Source organism: Pseudophryne corroboree, chromosome 10 (assembly GCF_028390025.1).
Source record: "Pseudophryne corroboree isolate aPseCor3 chromosome 10, aPseCor3.hap2, whole genome shotgun sequence".
In the NCBI taxonomy this organism is placed as follows: domain Eukaryota; kingdom Metazoa; phylum Chordata; class Amphibia; order Anura; family Myobatrachidae; genus Pseudophryne; species Pseudophryne corroboree.
In genome coordinates this window covers 92905272-92927245 of record NC_086453.1, presented here as the reverse complement: position 1 = coordinate 92927245, position 21974 = coordinate 92905272, and the positions used below count along the sequence as shown (strand labels likewise).

Genomic DNA, 21974 nt, shown 5'->3' with positions numbered 1-21974 from the left:
CTGTCCAGGTCGACAATGTTTAGGTCGACCACTATAGGTCGACAGTCACTAGGTCGACATGTGCTAGGTCGACAGGTCTAAAGGTCGACATGAGTTTTTCACATTTTTTTCTTTTTTTGAATTTTTTCATACTTAACGATCCACGTGGACTACGATTGGAATGGTAATCTGTGCCGAGCAAAGTGGTAGCGGAGCGAAGGCACCATGCCCGAAGCATGGCGAGCGAAGCGAGCCATGTGAGGGGACGCGCTGCACTAATTTGGGATCCCGGTCACTCTACGAAGAAAACGACACACAAAAAAAAAACTCATGTCGACCTTTAGACCTGTCGACCTAGCACACCTGTCGACCTAGAAACCCTGTTGACCTTCCATCCATGTCGACCTAGTGACTGTCGACCTATAGTGGTCGACCTAAACATTGTCGACCTAGATACTGTCGATTTGATGAACCACACCCATATACACAGACTCGAACAATTTAAAAAGTTTTAACAGGTCTGCAATAAATCCCATCACCCGCACCACTATGAAATAACATAGTATAGTATTTAAAAAATACATATTTAACAGTAAAAAGGCTTTAGAAACCCGTACATGTAAATAGTTACTAATATAATTCACCAAGTCCCAAGAGGAAGAGATGGAGTACACATTGTAACAACACTTAGAAAGTGGGGTCACAACAACACTCAGAGTGGGGTCCTGACAACTGTCAGAGGGGGTCATTCCGACCCGATTGCTCGCTGCAGTTTTTCGCAGCGCAGTGATCGGGTCGGAACTGCGCATGCGCCGGCACCTCAGTGCACCGGCGCATAGCAGCCGTCGTTGCCTAGCGATCGCCTCTGAGGCAAAGGCGGTCGCTGGGCAGGAGGGGGCTGGACGGCGGCATTAAGCCGCCATTTAAGGGGAGCGGTCCGCCATTCAAGGGGAGCGGTCCGGCCACCACAGGCATGGCCGGACTGTTGGGGGGGCGGTCTGTGGCGGCTGCGTGACGTCTCACGCAGCCGCTGCGGGCCGGGGAGCGATAAGTAGCTCCCGGCCAGCGCGCTAAAGCTGCGCTGGTCGGGTGCTACTCCTGAAGTGCAAAGGCATCGCTGCTGTGCGATGCCTTTGCACTTCTGCGGGGGGGGGGGGGCAGCACTGACATGGGGGACGGACTAGCCCTGTGCTGGGCGTCCCCCCGCATGTCAGTGTGAATGATCATGGCTGTGCTAAATTTAGCACAGCTACGATCAACTCGGAATGACCCCCAGAGAACGGACTCACAACAACACTCAGAGAGACATCGCTCTGGGCGATATTTCATTCTTTTCACCCCCTTCCACACCCGTTCGGTTTCTGCTGATGGGCGTGGTATAATCATTTCAGCTTGCTACCCCCGGGTAACGAGGGCACCTAACCCTTTATGCAGCTAAACCTGATTACTATGGGCGCGATATGCGCGATAACAGGGATCACTTTAGAAAGAAGATTGGGCGTGATAAATCATTTGAAAACCGCCCTTAGAGTAAACTCCAGTCATGGCAAAACATCCCATCAAAAACCACTGCACAATCATTCTGCCTCTATGAAGGAATATTAACAAATATTACTAAACTATATTGACTTACAGTAAATCCTTGATTTAAGACATGTAAGGGATGGAGCTTTAGAAAAATTATCAGGGTTTGATGAAGTGAGGGCTCGTCCTTTTCTGTTTTGACTTTTTTTTGTAGGAGGAATGCTGGCAATTGTAAGGAGGGGGGGGGGGTGTAAATATACTCCTTCATTTCTAAGATACCTTTATCACTTTAAAAAGCAAGTAAAGACACTATTTGACATTGGCATCAAAAGTTGTGTATTACTGAGCTGAGAAATACTAGTGAGTTTCCACATAACCAGTTATATTCACCAAGCTCTCTCCTAAGCCTCAGCAGCAGTTGTCCATGTTAGACAAAGTGGTGTTTCTCTATCTAAACAGAGAAACAGATCACTTTGTAAACTTGCTATGAAGAAATGGTGTGTGTTGATTGGTTGGTTCATACACTGGAGCATGGTAGGGATATCTCATTCCATCAGACTGAGTTTTTGATGTGCCAAATTTCATCAGGGCAGCTGTCCATAGTGGAGTGGGATTTTGCTCATGGTTCATACTGTATCTTAAATATCAATTTGGAGGTACAGTAGTCTTTGAAAATGATTTGTGAAAATCAAGTAGTGAATAAACGGGATCCCCAAACTACCCACATGAAAGCCATTACCCTTGGATAGAGTAATACTGGATTGCAGAATGCTGCTGTTTTTGTGAGACCATCTGCTCATGTAGAGTAAATCCATGGTGTGGAAAAGCTTGAATGTGCCCACTGACCAATTTTGTGCATGATTTTTTTTTTTGCATCCAATATTTGTTTTCCAAGGCATTGTTCTTGACTCTTCTTAATTAAATCCTTTTCTTGTCTGAATGTTGATGTGGTTATCTTTCATAACCAATAGACTGTGCAGTCCACCACTGACTCTAGTAGACCCCAGATAGAGATGTGTCACCAGAATCAGACCTGGTGGAAGATCTAGTGGAAGGCTGCCTCCTCTTCACGTATTGTGCCACAAACTGTGGACATAGTCTTGTGTTACTAAACATTTCAGCCAGATTACTCTTGAATTTGGTCCCAATGAAAGCATAGAGCACAGGATTCAGGCAAGAGTGGAAGTAGCACAGACCAGACGTGACCGATAATGCGATATCAATTTTAGTTTCAAAGTCGCAGCTACTGTTAAGCTGCAACATCTTCACTGTGTCTATAAATGCTGCAATATTATATGGGGACCAACACAAGAAGAAAGCCACCACAACAGCAATTATAAGTCTTAGCGCCTTCTGTTTCTTAAATCCTTGAGAATTTAGCAGGGTTAGTATGATATGTGAGTAACAATACAACATACCAACCAGAGGCAGCAGAAATCCCATGATGTGGAACAGAAAAGTCAAAGCCACTTTCCAGTGTCTTGAAGTCGAGATGGGGAAAAAGGGCTCACATACGGTCATGTTTATTCGAGATTCCAGTGAGACGGAATAATACATTGCATCAGGAATAGACAATATGAAGCACAGGCACCAAACTATGAAACAGCTCCAGTGAACGAGGTCCATTCTGTGCCTTTTATAAACCTGGACAGCATAGACTATCGAGAGATAGCGATCAAAGCTTATACAGGTAAGGAGGAAAGTGCCAGCATAAAAGTTGATTTTGAAGATGGAAGCCACTATTTTGCATAGGACTTGGCCAAATACCCATCCTAAGGTAGTCTGTACTGCCCAAAATGGTAAGGTGGCAACCAGCAACAAATCGGCCAATGCCAGATGCAAAATGAAGATATCGGTGCTCTGCATTTTCTGTCTATTTGGCAGCAGGACGGTCATGACCAGCCCATTTCCCAGGATTCCAGCCAAGAACAAAAGGCTATAAAATGCTGGCACAAAACTTTGATCAAAAATCTTATTCTCCTCTTGGCTACAAGGAGTGACATCTTCACTGTCTGAGTATGCAGAGTATGCAAAAGTGCTGTTGTCAAAGTCAGCTGAATTCAGGGTAAAGCTCTGAAAATAAAGTAAATGGGACAATAGTTAGAAGACATGTTTTATACTGTCATGCTGAAATTCACTAAAAGAATTTTGCAACTTTAGATAGCTTTATAATATTGGGTTACACATGCCATCTTGCAACTTTGATTAAATGCATATATATTGCTTTATGAGTCTCACCCTTCTGGGTTATCATCACCAAGGACTTTGACAATAAACATACAATAAATTTATAAAGGCTGTCGAAGAATAAAGTACCCTTACATCCAAACCAGCCGATTTTAGTGGGACAGTCCTGCTTTGTCACAACAGTGCTGAGAAATACAGTATGTCACTGCTTCGATGCAAAGCAGATGGGACAGGCTGGAACTGTGATTTTACATTACTTAAGGGGAAATGTATCAATGTATTAGAGTGATGAAGAGAGGAGGGAGAACTATAAATGGAAAAGATGATGATAAAGGTTCGAAGAGAATGAAAAAGAGGGAGAGAATGATATAGGGAAAGGAAATTGATTAAGGGGAGATCAGAAAGGGGGAGGGAGATTGATAAATTAGGAGGAAAAAATAGAAAAAAAGAGGATTGAATGAATCTAACCCATACAATTTTTTTTGCGATAGTAAATATTTTTTATGGGTTTTTTTCAATTTTTTTTTGTTTTTGAAATGACCACACACGTTTTACTTTTTTGAAATGTTGTTATATTTGTTTTTCTGTGATATGTCTACTTGTTGTGGTTTTAAATGTTTAATATGTTCACTGTAATTGCACTTGGGAAATATTGTGCAAATCTTGTTACCCCTCTGTTTATGTGGTACCCTGGTTTATTTAAATAGTGGGAGACTTCTGGCCATTTTATTTTGTATTTAAATAATGATATCAGACAGTAATAGTAGGTACTGTGCGTTCCAGCTATTATGGAATGTATAGGACTTCCCTCTTCTGGTGGGGGCACCTTTGTATGGGCTTAATTCAGACCTGATCGCAGCAGCAATTTTTTTCTCTAATGGGCCAAACCATGTGCAGTGCTGGTGGGGCAGATATAACGTGCAGAGAGAGTTAGATTTGGGTGGGGTGTGTTTAAACTGAAATCTCAATTGCAGTGTAAAAATAAAGGAGCCAGTATTTACCCTGCACAGAAACAAAATAACCCACCCAAATCTAACTCTCTCTACACATGTTATATCTGCCCCCTCCCCTCCCACTGCAGTGCACATGGGGGGGTCATTCCGAGTTGATCGTAGCTGTGCTAAGTTTAGCACAGCTACAATCATTCACACTGACATGCGGGGGGACGCCCAGCACAGGGCTAGTCCGCCCCGCATGTCAGGCTGGTTTTCCCCGCAGAAGTGCAAAGGCATCGCACAGCGGCGATGCCTTTGCACTTCAAGAGTAGCTCCCGACCAGCGCAGCTTTAGCGTGCTGGCCGGGAGCTACTCGTCACTCCCCGGCCCGCAGCTGCTGCGTGTGACGTCACGCAGCCGCCGTGGCCCGCCCCCCCAATGGTCCGGCCACGCCTACGTTGGCCGGACTGCTCCCCCTAAACGGTGGCTTAACGCCGCCGTCCAGCCCCTTCCCGCCCAGAGACCGCCTCTGTCTCAGAGGCGATTGCTAGGCAATGACGGCTGCCATGCGCCGGCGCACTGCGGCACCGGCGCATGCGCAGTTCCGACCCGATCGCTGCAAACTGCAGCAAGCGATCGGGCCGGAAAGACCCCCATGGATTTTCCCATTTGCTAACAAATTTGCGCTGCGATCAGGTCTGATTTAGGCCCATGGCATTGCCCATTAGAAAAAGATTTTTCTGTTGCGATCATGTCTGAATTAGGCCCTATATTGGGTTATTGTTGTTAGCGACGCTAGTGGGACTTCCGGTTCCGTTTTTTTGTGTTCCACTGGCTGGTAGAGCTCATGGTACTTCTGGTTTTGCATACACAGAGCGTTTAGTGCTTTTCTTAATGATTCTTGGGTCTGACATGCTAGTTACAGGTTTGTTAGACCTTATCTATGTACCCTTGCCAGCTACAGTATTTATAACTAATCCTTTAGTGTGCATGTATATATATATATATATATATATATACAAATATTTTTGTATAAAGTTTGGACTTTTTTGTCTTTAATGGAGCACCCCATAATTATTTTGATGACATTGAATGCGGACACTCTGGTCTATATATATATATGTGTGTGTGTGTGTATATATATATATATATATATATATATATATATGTATGTATGTGTGTGTATATATATATATATATATATATATATACACTGCTCAAAAAAAATAAAGGGAGCTTTAAAATAACACATCCTAGATCTGAATGAATGAAATATTCTTATTAAATACTTTGTTCTTTACATAGTTGAATGTGCTGACAACAAAATCACACAAAAATTATCAATGGAAATCAAATTTATTAACCCATGGAGGTCTGGATTTGGAGTCACCCAAAATTAACTTTGGAAAAACACGCTACAGGCTGATCCAACTTTGATGTAATGTCCTTAAAACAAGTCAAAATGAGGCTCAGTAGTGTGTGTGGCATCCACGTGCCTGTATGACCTCCTTACAACACCTGGGCATGCTCCTGATGAGGTGGCGGATGGTCTCCTGAGGGATCTCCTCTCAGACCTGGACTAAAGCATCCGCCAACTCCTGGACAGTCTGTGGTGCAATGTGGCGTTGGTGGATGGCGCGAGACATGATGTCCCAGATGTGCTCAATTGGATTCAGGTCTGGGGAACGGGCGGGCCAGTCCATAGCATCAATGCCTTCGTCTTGCAGGAACTGCTGACACACTCCAGCCACATGAGGTCCAGCATTGTCTTGCATTAGGAGGAACCCAGGGCCAACCGCACCAGCATATGGTCTCACATGGGGTCTGAGGATCTCATCTCGGTACCTAATGGCATTCAGGCTACCTCTGGCGAGCACATGGAGGGCTGTGCGGCCCCCCAAAGAAATGCCACCCCACACCATTACTGACCCACTGCCAAACCGGTCATGCTGGAGGATGCTGCAGGCAGCAGAACGTTCTCCTTGGCGTCTCCAGACTGTCACGTCTGTCACATGTGCTCAGTGAGAACCTGCTTTCATCTGTGAAGAGCACAGGGCGCCAGTGGCGAATTTGCCAATCTTGGTGTTCTCTGGCAAATGCCAAACGTCCTGCACGGTGTTGGGCTGTAAGCACAACCCCCACCTGTGGACGTCGGGCCCTCATACCACCCTCATGGAGTCTGTTTCTGATCATTTGAGTAGACACATGCACATTTGTGGCTTGCTGGAGGTCATTTTGCAGGGCTCTGGCAGTGCTCCTCCTGTTCCTCCTTGCACAAAGGCGGAGGTAGCGGTACTGCTGCTGGGTTGTTGCCTTCCTACGGCCTCCTCCAGGTCTCCTGATGTACTGCACACAGTAAAAAATCCTTGTATGCACACTGACGTATCGGGAGGTCAACTAAATGTCACTCCCTAGGCGTCTGTGTGCAGACAATATCTCGGGCGCACCAATATACTAGTTCAATTAAATATTGCCCTAATCACAATTAAGGAAAAGGAGCTAATTTTTTATCGATTGCCACTTATTAAAAAACAAGCTGCTCCCACTTACGGCTAGAAGTATTCCATACAACAATCACAAATAAATAATAAAAAGAGCGCTAAACACCTGCTATGTCTATAAATTAATTATATAAACAAAGAAAGATAATTATAATATTTTTTACATTATATAAAATTTATTACACGTAAAAAGTTAAATATTATAATCTTTCATAACTTTTGCATTCATCATGGGTTCACATATAAATGAAAACTAGATGAAACCGTTCAATTGATACAACGGAGAAACGCGTTAAGGACCTATTCCATACTCCATCTGGGAACACCAACGTTTGGGACTATAGAACTGGTATCTTGGCAAAAATCTCCAACCTATATCTTGGTGAGAAGCTCCCTTAAAAGTATTAATGAGGAGAAGCTGAGCGGCGTGCAGCCACAGCGGAGAGCTGTCTTCTCACCCTTCTAACTGGAAGCTCTGAGGCCAGTACGTGAAGCTGCTACCACTCCGGGAATACGCGACTCCGGCAGAGATACATCCAGCGGCGCGCAGCCGCAGCCGGGCACTGCGTCTCCCGGAGCTTTACATCTGAAACCCTGCTGCTGGGGAGGTGAGCAACAATATTTCACGATATCCCCTCAATTAAATTCTGGGACATTGAACTACCTCATGAGCCATAATTGACTGATTCTACTAATCAAAAATTCAGTACTGGATCAGACCCTGGAATTAACGATAGAAAATTACCAACTATGGTTATGTGATACAATACAAAATTCGTTACTAGGAGTGGCAACATATGTACTTTATTTGGGTTGGAGACCAAGGACTGTCCCAATAGCTATTTACAGGTACCATCTAGCGCTTTGAGTGTTCCCATCAATGTGAATCCGTGATATATATGAAAATTGATAAGATTACAATATCTAGTTTTCATTTATATGTGAACCCATGATGAATGCAAAAGTTATGAAAGATTATAATATTTAACTTTTTATGTGTAATAAATTTTATATAATGTAAAAAATATTATAATTATCTTTCTTTGTTTATATAATTAATTTATAGACATAGCAGGTGTTTAGCGCTCTTTTTATTATTTATTTACTCCTGATGTACTGGCCTGTCTCCTGGTAGTGCCTCCATGCTCTGGATACTACGCTGACAGACACAGCAAACCTTCTTGCCACAGCTCGCATTGATGTGCCATCCTGGATGAGCTGCACTACCTGAGCCACTTGTGTGGGTTGTAGACTCCGTCTCATGCTACCACTAGAGTGAAAGCACCACCAGCTTTCAAAAGTGACCAAAACATCAGCCAGAAAGCATAGGAGCTGAGAAGTGGTCTGTGGTCACCACCTGCAGAACAACTCCTTTATTGGGGGTGTCTTGCTAATTGCCTATAATTTCCACCTGTTGTCTATTCCATTTGCACAACAGCATGTGAAATTGATTGTCAATCAGTGTTGCTTCCTAAGTGGACAGTCTGATTTCACAGAAGTGTGATTGACTTGGAGTTACATTGTGTTGTTTAAGTGTTCCCTTTATTTTTTTGAGAGGTATATATATATATTATATATAGATTGTGGTGAGAGGGGTTGTCTCTCACCTGAATTGCCCACATTCCTGTGGGATCAGCTCCATCCAAGGGAGAGGAAAGCAAAGTCTGTTCACTCTCCATAAGCAATGGTGGTTTGGAACTGAGAACAGAAAGATTTTAAAACTCTCATCTGCTCGGTGCTCTGGGCACTGATGCTGGACAGAAGCCACTGAGTAGGCCAGAGTGTACCAGGGACTGACTGAATAGCCAAGCTAGGAAGAATGGAACGCCAGGACAGCAGAATTAACGCAGAATGAACTCTAAATACTTTGGTGCTAGAGACTTTATTGCGGGGTTGTTTGATTACACCTGTGTATTAAATTACTAGGACTGTTTTCCAGGCTACTGTCTGTATTTGCTGAAGTACAGTGTATTAAATCATTACAGCAAAACTTCCAACGTTTCGGGGCTGCAGTGCCCCTTTGTCAAGGTGAGCAACCAATGGCGTCTCTTTCCATTTCAGGATGACAGCTTCACTTGCTGATATCAGCAGTTGTGAAGCCAAGAAAATCACATTTACTGTACAATTGCATTTGTGTCCATCGCTGAATCAGGCCCTTCCTTTTTAATTCTTCAGATAATTAAAGCACAGTCTATCGCCTTTCTCTGTCCGCTGAAGTGGAACTACAGTATGCTGCAAAGGTTTCCTCCACTTTCCTGGGGCAATAAATGTGCTATGCATCTGTGGTGTCCACAATTCATAGCCCTCTATATATGTTTATACAAATACACCTAGCAGGCTAGTAGGATGCCACATTTATACTGTAGATAAATACATATCTATACAAACATATTTTACGTGCGCCTAAAAATGCAATAAGATAATCTCATTGAAAGTAATGTGTTAGTAAAAAGACTAGTGAGACATAACAGTAGGTTTCGGTATTACATTTTTATTATTTGACCTTGTATTAAGCATAAAGAGTTTAGAGAAAGCTACTAATGATTTAGCAGGTATCTTTGCATATAACTTGCATCCTCTCATCCTTAATGTCTTAAGATTTAAGAAACACCAAAGTGCTTCCTAAACAGGAGCTATGGGTATCTAACTTATCTTACCACATAACCAGTGATAGGCAAGCTGATACAGTTCAGAGGTTGCACTGGGTGGCACTGTAAGCTTCAAAGGGACTGCTCATTACTTTTAATCCAAATTAATGCATTTAACTGATGAAAGGGATACCTACAATATATATAATAACATATCAGTAGGCTTTTTAAACAAGCATTATATGTTATAATACACATTTATGACAACAAAGTCGGAAGGAGCGGGAGACTTCTAGAGATGGCTGTGCAGCACCACCAGGGTTGGCAGGGTATGTCTAAGTGGTTGAGAGAGGTATCACAGGTGTTGGGTGGCTATGTGATGGACCTTTCCCCTAAAATGTTGTTACCCGTACCTTGTCTTGTAGTACCTTACGCAGAGAGGTAGGATAGATTGATATGAATCAGAAGTGAGTCAGCAAATCCAATAGGAAGTATTTTTATTGATCTGCAATAAACTCTGGATTTGGGGCAATGGTTTAATTAGGGGACATTGCCTTGGTTGCAAATCACAAAAAAAAGGAGACTTTGACATACGAGAAAAAAATGGAATCTTCAATTCACTACAGCTCACACCACATAAGGAATTCAGAACTGATCGCAGCAGCACATTTGTTAGCAGTTGGGCAAAACCATGTGCACTGCAGGTGTGGCAGATACTGTATACCATTTGTAGAGAGAGTTAGATTTGGGTGGGTTATTTTGATTCAGTGCAGGGTAAATACTGGCTGCTTTATTTTTACACTGCAATTTAGATTTCAGTTTGTACACACCCCACCCAAATCAAACTATCTCTGCACATTTTATATCTGCCCCCTCTGCAGTGCACATGGTTTTCCCCATCTGCTAACAAATTCGCTGCTGCAATCAACTCTGAATTAGGCCCAAGATCAACCAATATGCAAAAGACAAGCAATTTGAATCACAGAAGAAGAAGAAGAATTAGAATTAGGATAAAGAACAATTGGAATCATGAAATAATATCAGACACTGTGCATTTCATTCTATAATGTGATGAATTTCATTCTATAATGTGATGATAGGAAGAATAATTGCAATATATTCACTAATCTTAAATACTAACTTTCTAGCTCTCCCTAGCCAAGGTAACAAATATCTGCACGGGAAAATATTGTTGGAGCTCTAGTTAATGTTTGCTGTGCCACAGCATGTCAATGGGGGATTGGCACACAGTTACTGAGGGCATCCTGAGATGGAAAATGTCAATGTTACTCAGTTATTTATTCAAAAAGGATGTAACTAGTGAAGGAATGGCAGGGTCTCCTGACAACAGCACTTATGTCACAATAAGGGGGCTTTTGTGTTGAACAAACTTTCAGTTGCAGGGTTCGATCAACTTTTGCATTATTAGCTCAGTCCTTCCAGCAATAAATATCTGTCTGCATTTGCGCAAAACTCAGCCCTTGAGCCAAATATTTCTCTTGAACTTGTAATAAACTCAGTCCTTGTTTAGCTCTCTTTCTATGGGTCTTAATTGGCACAATATGGCTCTACTGGCTGCGCCCCTTTTAAACACTGTTTGGTCTGTAACATAGGTGGTTGGGGCTGAAGTCACACTTGCCTGTGGCTGTCCGTCAGTTTCAAACAGTAATCACTCAGACCCAGGGAACAGTTTCAAGCTGGCTGCTCTTGCTGTAATGGCTCCTCACTCTCCCTCAAGATGACCTTGGCATCGGCGCCTCTCACCAGGGCTGCCGGTGTCCGGTCCTCTGGATGCAGCATCTCAACACCCTCTCTCTCCGGAAACACTTTGCTGCTCTCTCTAACAGCGCTGCTCTCACTGTCCAGGATCCTGCGGCTGTCTTCAACATACAGCTTCCACTCTGCTCTGCGTTTCTCTGTCTGCCAGCACACACACTTCTCTACCTTCTTCTTTCCAGCAGCCTCTCCTTCTCCCAGCAGCCTCTGTCCAATAAACTCCCTCTTCTGAGGCCACGTGATGGGTCCCAGGGCTGCAGTTCTCCTCCTGCACCAGCACTTCTCCTGCTGCTGCGTAGCTGCAGTAAATATTTCTTCAAGGGCACACACACACACACACACACACACACACACACACACACACACACACACACACACACACACACACACACACACACACACACACCATGTTCCGGGGTGCAACAGGTGCATGTGGCCCCAGGGCTGCTTTCTGCCCATCCCTGTCCTAGAATCAAGGGCCTTTAGAGGAATACCATTTTTCACATCTTCCTTACGCTAGTAATTTTAGACATGTAGAACAGTGTGGCTGACTAATGTGTGGCTGACTAAGGCGTGGCTGACTGGGGCGTGGCTGACTAATGTGTGCCTGACTAATGTGCATGCTTTTTACGCTAAGGAACATTGCGTTATTACTCGGCTTATTAACTTCCTGACTTGTGCTTTATATAACTTTTACTTCTTCTAAAAAATAAACAATGATCAAATACTTCTGCAAAAACAATGGAAACAAAACATCAGCTGTAAGTGTCATTAGACCAACAGACTATTAATATCGGCAATAGAGGATGAATATGTTTGCATTGACTTTAGTGCTATAGTAATCTACAAAGGCAGATTTTGTTTCTGCAAATACTGGGTTCAGTGTCGGACTGGGGCAAAAAGGGCCCATCAGGGAAATGCATTAGTAGTTGCCCACGCTCAGGGATGTGGCCAGCTCTACCACAGAGGCTTGGCTAACAATTAGAGAGTGCTCAGTCAGGGCCCCTTGATAAATATATGTAGTAAATACTGCTAGTACATGTATCATAATGTACCAGATTAATAATTTAGATTAGTACTGTGCAGTATAATTTAAGATATGTATAATGTATAATTCAAATGCACAATCTGGAACCTGATTCCTAGAGGAGGGGGTGGACCCTTTGGCAGTGGAGCCTACTGGGGGTCTCCCCTGTACCCTGGTGGGCCAGTCCAACCTTGACTGGGTTTGATCCTGAGTTAGATACATCTGCGGCAGCCTACCTGTCTATGAGTATATATGTATCCTGAGTCACACCTACTTTTTTCCAGCAGCGGAGAGCGCTATCATTAGTACCGCCTCTTGCACCCATCCCTTGCCGGATGCTGAAGATCTGCCTGAAACAGGTGCAATTGCTCTCCTCAAACAAGCACAGAAGTCACATTGCAATACATGTCCATAACACTCCCAATACACTCACACAAGATGCAGCTGTTCTGTGCGTCCGAATAGTGACTGTCCAGTTCCGTCTACTTCACAATATGCATGATATGCTTGAGATGCGAGTCAGATGGAGCTACTTGCTAACGTGGACATTTGTGTGATGCATGTGCAGATTCCATTTGCAGTTTCTGACGCATGCACAGTCATTGAGAGATGAGTACATTTCTCCAGATGCTTCTGACTTAGAATCATCTGCAATGTGTATCGGTGCTGTAAATTCAGATATATAGGGAGTTCTAATACATTTTTTAAGGGACAAGTCCACTTTTGGACATGTCATGCCCATGTTACTTACCAGAGGTCCAGTCCTGCAGTAAGCGAATTTCCCTGTGAGTGTCAGAGCGCATTGGAAGCTAATAAGCTATAGGAGAAAGGCATATCCAGACTTCCTCTCCTTGTGCTAACATCTCACAGTTTTCTTGAGGTTGCATCAGGTTCACCGCCCCCCCCCCCCCCCCCCCCCTCCATACTAAATCACGTGGTCATTGTCCGTTAAGCAACCTTGCAAGACAATTCAAGCAGTGCTTCACCAGGACTTCCTAAGGGATGTCCTACAGTATATTTAGGAAAGTTGCATGGCATGATGTTTTGGTGATGTGCCCACTTCCTCAGGTGTTGTGGTCAGATGAACACCCCCTGAAATATGATTTTTTAAAATAAAGGACACATTTAGTCAGGGCTGTCTTAACAGCAGTGTAGGACCCTGGGCACAGCAATGCACTGGGGCCCCTACCCATCCTCCAGCAGTAGGGGTGAGTGTGCTATCAGCAGCAGCTTTGATGTCCTTCGAGCGGTAGGGTGTGTTCTATCTTCCACTCAGCATGTAGGACCTGGAGGAATAATCTCTGCTAATGACTCCTTTACTGCACAGATGGGGTGGGTGGCAGAACACTAAACTGTAGAAGGAGGCATTGGGTTGAAAGAAGGGGCCCTGGTACATGACTTCCAGGGTGATAGGGGGTGTTTAATATGTAGGGGAGGGGTCGATAGTGGAGTGGGCTTAATATTCATCATTTTCTGGTGAGAGGTCACCTTGCTTGACTGAAGATATCTCAAGTCCCTGGAAAGAGATTTCTAAGCTTTGAATGGGATAAAAAAACTAAAGAGTACCACCTTTCAGGAGGTACTGGGGACTTGGGGATCAGAGCTCAGGAGCCTGAGCAATCCACCAATGAAAATATAAAACTGCATATTAGGCGTGTGGAGCTGGAGCAGGACCAGCTGCTTGAAGGCTGATATCTCTGGTTCTGGGCTTAGTAGAGACAAGCTGCCAGTGTTCACCAAAAGGGGAGAGTCCCAGGTTTTGGAGTGTGTCCTCAGAAAAATTCTAAGTCAGACAGTACCCAAGATATCTGGCAGGGAAAAGTAATTAACAGGCTTGGATGGGGACCACTGGTTTGAAGTCGGATATCTCTGGTTCCCCACGGCCGATTTTAAAAAATCTGGTACCCCTAGAAAGAGGGGATCCTCAGCAATCAGCCTATGGCCCTTATACTCCTGGGCCCTTGGGAAAATGCCAATTGAGCCCATACAAAAAGGCCCTGCATTTAGTGAGTCCAACTACTGACACCCCCTGGTATTTGACTTAGGATCCAGGCATGGGTTATATGTCTTTGACCAGCATCACAGAAAATGTAATCCGGTATACAACTGCTGCAAATTGGTGATTACTGTATGGTGAATGTTGTCCTTTGTCCTTTAAACACCAGCAGTCATTACAGTTAATGGCACATAATGATTCTGCATTGTATTCTTTTTTTAATTTCAGCTATAGTACATATTTTGCCATGCATAAGGGAGCCCCACAAGCACCACAATTAAGTTTTAAGTTGTGTTTTACCCATAATGATTCCCACAGAAAGCAGAAAAGGTTAGAGAAATGTTGTACTGCTTTCTTAAGACTTCTGTATTGCAAGTCGCAGATCATTTTAGCACTTCTCATACTGTTTCATCACATCACTCACCCAGAACCATATACTGTATTTAAGCCACATTCATTCCCACACGTTATGTGCATTTTATATATTAGGCAAAAAGAGTAACTGAACCATTCTGGCTTACCTTGTAAGAGTCGTACATGTTGAGCAGAAGACTCTGTTTCAGTTCTAGTCAGCTCTGAGTATTGTGGTTTAAGGAATGGAAGTGAGAGTAGATGACGTTCAGAATAAAAAGGTGATTGGTGGTAACAGAAGGACGTGCAATGATTCTCTGTCCACATCTATAGGTGCATCAAGTGATGACATAGAAGTCACTTTGCATGAACACTCATTATCTACAGGCATTTTCTTTTTTTTCCTAGGACCCCAACCCAGTATGATAATATTAACTCTGTAATGACCAGGGGAATTTTATGCCTACATGACCATGGGGGTGATTCAGATCTGAACGCTGGGCTGCTAAGTTTGCTGTCCTGCGATCAGATAGTCGCCGCCCAAGGGGAGTGTAAATTCGCCCATGCAAGTGTGCGATTGCATGTGTACGCCGAGCTACAAATATCCCTCATTCTGTGGACAGATGCAAATCCATTCGCACCTCACTCATCATCGAATGTTTTTACCAGTGTGTGCAGTGTGTGCGCCGCCCAGGACTTATTCTTACATTGTGATGAGAACAGGCTGATCGGGTCCGGAGATGACGTCACACACCCTGCCTGAAAACGCTTGGGCACGCCTGCGTTTTCCCTGACACTCCCAGAAAACGGCCAGTTACCACCCACAAGCGTCCTCTTCCTGTCAATCAGCATGTGCGGTTGAAATTTTCTGCTGTGCGGTTGAAATTTTAGCACCAGTCTGTCGCTGTTTGGTGATGCCTATTGTTGTTTGGCAAACCACGTGCGTATTGCGGTGCATACGCATGCGCAGTCTATCGATAATCACCCGCTGTGCTAAATGGCACAGCAGCAATCAGGGGATATATTTACTAAGGTCCCGATTTTCATTCGAATTCATTCGAGTTGTTTTTTTTTTCTAAGTGGCATCTCGGTAATTTACTAAACATTAAACTCTGCAGTATTTGGGGCATTCATATTTTTTTCACAGCCGTCTACACAAATACGAATGAATACATCATCGGTCAAATGCACCTGTTATTTAATAGAACACAGTAATTTACCAAGAATTCGTATTTATGAATGCGGTCGGAAATACCCTCAACTCTGCGGCAAAAGGCCTTGATTCGTAGAAATGAAGACATTTCAAATAGAACTGCTTTTGGCTGGTGTGTTTCTCATGTCTCACTACTGGCCAATTGCTGAGGTAAGTGTTATAATATCCCTGTATGGTTGTAAAGATAGTGTTTATGTTTTTTTGTGTTTTTGTAAGGTTTTAAACAAAATAACACTTTTGTCAGTGTGCAGTATACCTTTATAACATATTTGCCTACCTGACCCTCTCCATGAGGGAGAAAATGCTCTGTTCCTGGACTTTCCTGGTAATGTATGATTGCCATCACCTGTGGTGAAACACCTTTCTTATCAATTAACTAGCTCACCACAGGTGATGGCAATCATACATTACCAGGAAAGTCCAGGAACAGAGCATTTTCTCCCTCATGGAGAGGGTCAGGTAGGCAAGTATGCTTTATAATGCTAAAAATGTAAAGCACATTTGGGTAAAACATTATAGTACCACACTATTGTATGTTGATTGTGCATAATTGGTGTATGTTTGCCCATGCTTTCACATCTCCCTAAGGAAATTCTGATAAATGTGTCAAACTGTTATTAAGGACACTCTTCTCTATATCAAGACTTAGCCACTACTGCACGTGTAAGTTGTGTTGCTTGAATGTCACCATGCACAGAGCCGGCGCTACCCGCTCAGCAGAGTCTGCACTGCAGGGAGGTGCTGTGTTGGAGAGGCGCTCTCCCTGCTCTGCTACTCGGCTGGTGCATGTGCGCTGCTGCCCTTCTCCACCCACCTTCCTCCCTCTGGAGAATGCCGCCGCTGACCTGCAGTATTCCGCTGAGTCTTGAGCAGGTGAATTGAGCTGATGCTGTGTGTGGTCTCCGGGAGTCCCGAATAAAGGTCACATGACTGGTGCTGAGCAGTCACGTGACTAGGAAGTGTCAGCTTTACAGGGAGGGTGAGTCCTGCTGTGCTGTCTATATGGGGGGCGCAGTGTGTGTGTTTGTGTGTGTATGGTGGCACAGTATATGTGTGTGTATGGTGGCACAGTGTATGTGAGTACAGTGTGTATGGGGGCACAGTGTATGTGTGGGTATGTGTATGGTGGCATAGTATATGTGGGTGTGTCTGTATGGTGGCACAGTGTATGTGAGCACAGTGTGTATGGGGGCACAGTGTATGTGTGGGTATGTGTATGGTGGCACAGTATATGTGTATATGGAGGCACAGTGTGTATGGTGGCACAGTATATATGTGTATGGGGGCACAGTATATGTGTGTGTGGATGTGTGTATGGTGGCACAGTGTATGTATGTGTATGGTGGCATAGTGTGTGTGTGTGTGTGTGTGTGTGTGTGTGTGTGTGTGTGTGTGTGTGTATGGTGGCATAGTGTATGTGTGTATAGGCACAGTGTGGGCGGGATGTACTAAAGCAAAAATGCGGTAAAACCCCCCAAAATGGGGGTTTACCGCATTTTCATATTTACTAACACCCTACCGCCGCGTTTTCGGCGTCAAGGGTATCGCCATCTCTGGATGGCGATACCCTATAGAAGCCTATGGGCTTCTATAGCCACACCGCCGCAGAGGCCGACCCCCCTCCCCCCCAGCTTACCTTCCTCCATGATGCCCCGGACCCGGAAGGTAATCTCCTCCTCCCCCTAGCAACGCAGCCGGACGTCGTTCCGGCTGCAGGGGGGAGGAGGAGGCGCCGGTGAGGTGACGGAGACCCATGCAGACCACCTAACAGGTATCGCGGGGGGCCTCCGTCACCGCATCGCGATGTTGATCGCATATGTTAGTACATACGCGATCAACATCGCTGCGGTAACCGGCGAGGTGCGGCGATGTATGTTAATACATCCCGCCCTGTATGTGTGTGTGGATGTGTTTATGGGAGCACAGTGTGTATGGTGGCACAGTGTATGTATGTGTATGGTGGCATAGTGTGTGTGTGTGTGTGTGTGTGTGTGTGTGTGTTTGCTTGTGTGTGTGTGTGTGTGTGTGTGTGTATGGTGGCACAGTGTATGTGTGTATGTGGGCACAGAGTATGTATGTGTACGGTGGCATAGTGTATGTGTTGGTGTATGGTGGCACAGTATATGTGTGTATGGGAGAACAGTGTATGTATGTGTATGGTGGCATAGTGTATGTGTGTGTATGGTGGCACAGTGTGTGTGTGTTTGTGGTGGCATAGTGTGTGTGTGTGTGTGTGTGTGTGTATGGTGGCACAGTATATGTGTGTATGGGGGCACAGTGTATGTATGTGTATGGTGACATAGTGTATGTGTGTGTATGGTGGCACAGTATATGTGTGTATGGGGGCACAGTGTATGTGTGAGTGGATGTGTTTATGGGAGCACAGTGTGTATGGTGGCATAGTGTATGTATGTGTATGGTGGCACAGTGTGTGTGTGTGTGTGTGTGTGTGTGTGTGTGTGTGTGTGTGTGGTGGCATAGTATATGTGTGTATGTGAGCACACTGTATGTGTGTGTATGAGAGCACAGTATGTATGGTGGCATAGTGTATGTATATGCATGGTGACACAGTGTGTGTGTGCATGGTGGCACAGTATATGTGTGTATGTGGGCACAGCGTATGTGTGTGTATGGAAGCACAGTGTGTATGGTGGCACAGTATATGTATGTATGGGGGCACAGTGTATGTGTGTGTGGATGTGTTTATGGGAGCACAGTGTGTATGGTGGCATAGTGTATGTATTGTGTATGGTGGCATAGTGTATGTGTGTGTGTATGGTGGCATAGTGTATGTGTGTGTGTATGGTGGCACAGTATATGTGTGTATGGGGGCATAGTGTATCTGTGTGTGGATGTGTTTATGGGAGCACAGTGTGTATGGTGGCACAGTATATGCGTGTATGTGGGCACAGTGTATGTGTGTGTATGTGGGCACAGCGTATGTGTGTATATGGGGGCACAGTATATGTGTGTGTGTGTGTGTATATGTATAAGATTGTTCTACTGTGTGGTGTAATTTGAATTGGTGGCACTATTGTGTGCCTATACCCCTTCTTTGTCTGACCCCACCCCTTTGCGGCACGCGTCTTCGGCGTACACTGTCCCTTTAATAAGTATGGGACAGAGGGCGCAAATTTATAGTTTGCAGGGAGGCGCCGAACAACCTAGCCCCGGCCCTGACCATACATATTAACTACTTAAACAACTGTACTATATTTATTCTAGAAATAATTAGAGATGAGCAGGTTCGGTTCTCAGAGAATCAAATCCCCCCCACCGGACTTCACCATTCGAGCCCGGATCCGAGTCAGGCTCGGGTTTTCCCGCCTGACTCGGAAACCAGAACGAGGCAAACAGTCATCATCCCGCTGTTGGATTCTCGCGGAATTTGGATTCCATATAAGGAGCCGCGAGTCGCCGCCATTTTCACTCCGGCATTGGAGAGTGTAGAGAGAGGACGTGTCTCCGTTCTCTCAGTGTCCGTGTCTTGTGCTGTATTTGTCCAGTCACAGTGGTTGTGTCCTCTTGCTGCCATATGTCCATTGCTGCTGTGTTGTGCTGCATCAGTTCAGTGGTGGTGTATTGTGCTGCATCAGTCCAGTGGTAGTGTCCTGTGCATCAGCCATCGGTCATTCCAGTGACCAGGCAGTCACAGTGGTTGTGTTCTCTTGCTGCCATCTGTCCATTGCTGCTGTGTTGTGCTGCATCAGTTCAGTGGTGGTGTATTGTGATGCATCAGACCAGTGGTAGTGTCCTGTGCATCAGCCATCAGTCATTCCAGTGACCAGGCAGTCACAGTGGTAGACTCTGCTGCCATCTGTCCAGTGCTGTTGTATAATTAATAACAACAAGTCCCTTACAGTGTTGCTGTGTTGTCCTGCATCAGACCAGTGGTAGTGTCCTGTGCATCAGCCATCAGTCATTCCAGTGACTAGGCAGTCACAGTGGTATACTCTGCTGCCATATGTCCAGTGCTGCTGTGTAATAATAAGTCCCTTACAGTGTTGCTGTGTTGTCCTGCATCAGACCAGTGGTATTGTCCTGTGCATCAGCCATCAGTCATTCCAGTGACCAGGCAGTCACAGTGGTATACTCTGCTGCCATATGTCCAGTGCTGCCGTATAATAATAATAACAAGTCCCTTACAGTGTTGCTGTGTTGTCCTGCATCAGTCCAGTGGTAGTGTCCTGTGCATCAGCCATCAGTTATTCCAGTGACCAGGCAGTCACAGTGGATGTGTCCTCTTGCTGCCATATGTCCATTGCTGCTGTGTTGTGCTGCATCAGTTCAGTGGTGGTGGTGTATTGTGCTGCATCAGTCCAGTGGTAGTATCCTGTGCATCAGTCATCAGTCATTCCAGTGACCAGGCACTCACAGTGGTATACTCTGCAGTCATATGTCCATTGCTGCCGTATAATAATAAATTATAATAACAAGTCCCTTACAGTGTTGCTGTGTTGTCCTGCATCAGACCAGTGGTAGTGTCCTTTGCATCAGCCATCAGTCATTCCAGTGACCAGGCAGTCATAGTGGTATACTCTGCAGCCATATGTCCACTGCTGCTGTATAATAATAATAATAATAATAATAATAACAACAACAACAACAACAACAAGTCCCTTACAGTGTTGCTGTGTTGTCCTGCATCAGACCAGTGTCCTGTGCATCAGCCATCAGTCATTCCAGTGACCAGGCAGTCACAGTGGTATACTCTGTTGCCATATTTCCACTGCTGCCGTATAATAATTAGAGATGAGCGGGTTCGGTTCCTCGGAATCCGAACCCGCCCGAACTTCATGTTTTTTTTCACGGGTCCGAGCGACTCGGATCTTCCCGCCTTGCTCGGTTAACCCGAGCGCGCCCGAACGTCATCATGACGCTGTCGGATTCTCGCGAGGCTCGGATTCTATCGCGAGACTCGGATTCTATATAAGGAGCCGCGCGTCGCCGCCATTTTCACTCGTGCATTGAGATTGATAGGGAGAGGACGTGTCTGGCGTCCTCTCCATTAGAATAGAGATAGATTAGATAGAGAGAGAGAGATTGTGCAGAGTCGCAGACAGAGTTAGTTTACCACAGTCAGTGACCAGTGCAGTTGCTAGTTAACTTTTATTTAATATAATATATCCGTTCACTTCTCTCTGCTATATCCGTTCTCTGCCTGAAAAAAAAAACGATACACAGCACAGTCAGTCACACAGTGTGACTCAGTCTGTGTGCACTCAGCTCAGCCCAGTGTGCTGCACAGTCATCAATGTATAAATTAAAAGCTTATAATTAATTGTGGGGGAGACTGGGGAGCACTGCAGGTTGTTAGCAGGAGCCAGGAGTACAATTATATTAATTAACAGTGCACACTTTTGCTGCAGGAGTGGTGACCAGTGCCTGACCACCAGTATAGTATTGTTGTATACTACTAATATCTCTTTAAATATCAACCAGTCTATATTAGCAGCAGACACAGTACAGTGCGGTAGTTCACGGCTGTGGCTACCTCTGTGTCGGCACACGGCAGGCAGTCCGTCTGACCAGAATTGTATTATTTATTATTATATACCTACCACCTAACCGTGGTTTTTTTTTCATTCTTTATACCGTCATAGTGTCATCCTAATTGTTACGAGTATACTACTATCTCTTTATCAACCAGTGTACAGTGCGGTAGTTCACGGCTGTGGCTACCTCTGTGTCGGCACACGGCAGGCAGTCCGTCCGACCAGAATTGTATTATTTATTATTATATACCTACCACCTAACCGTGGTTTTTTTTTCATTCTTTATACCGTCATAGTGTCATCCTAATTGTTACGAGTATACTACTATCTCTTTATCAACCAGTGTACAGTGCGGTAGTTCACGGCTGTGGCTACCTCTGTGTCGGCACACGGCAGGCAGTC

At 44.7% G+C, this 21974-nt stretch overlaps 1 protein-coding gene across 1 annotated transcript; it reads right to left on the bottom strand.

Annotated features, from left to right (window-relative positions):
- Positions 1 to 1130: 1130 nt before the first annotated feature.
- On the bottom strand, positions 1131 to 15101 carry LOC134965046 (C-X-C chemokine receptor type 3-like). Its single transcript, XM_063941623.1, has 2 exons — positions 15035 to 15101; positions 1131 to 3576 (listed from the first exon to the last, which is right to left on the bottom strand). Exons 1-2 carry the CDS (start codon positions 15050 to 15052, stop codon positions 2497 to 2499), a joined length of 1098 nt encoding a protein of 365 aa, XP_063797693.1. The 5' UTR covers positions 15053 to 15101; the 3' UTR covers positions 1131 to 2496.
- Positions 15102 to 21974: the final 6873 nt, after the last annotated feature.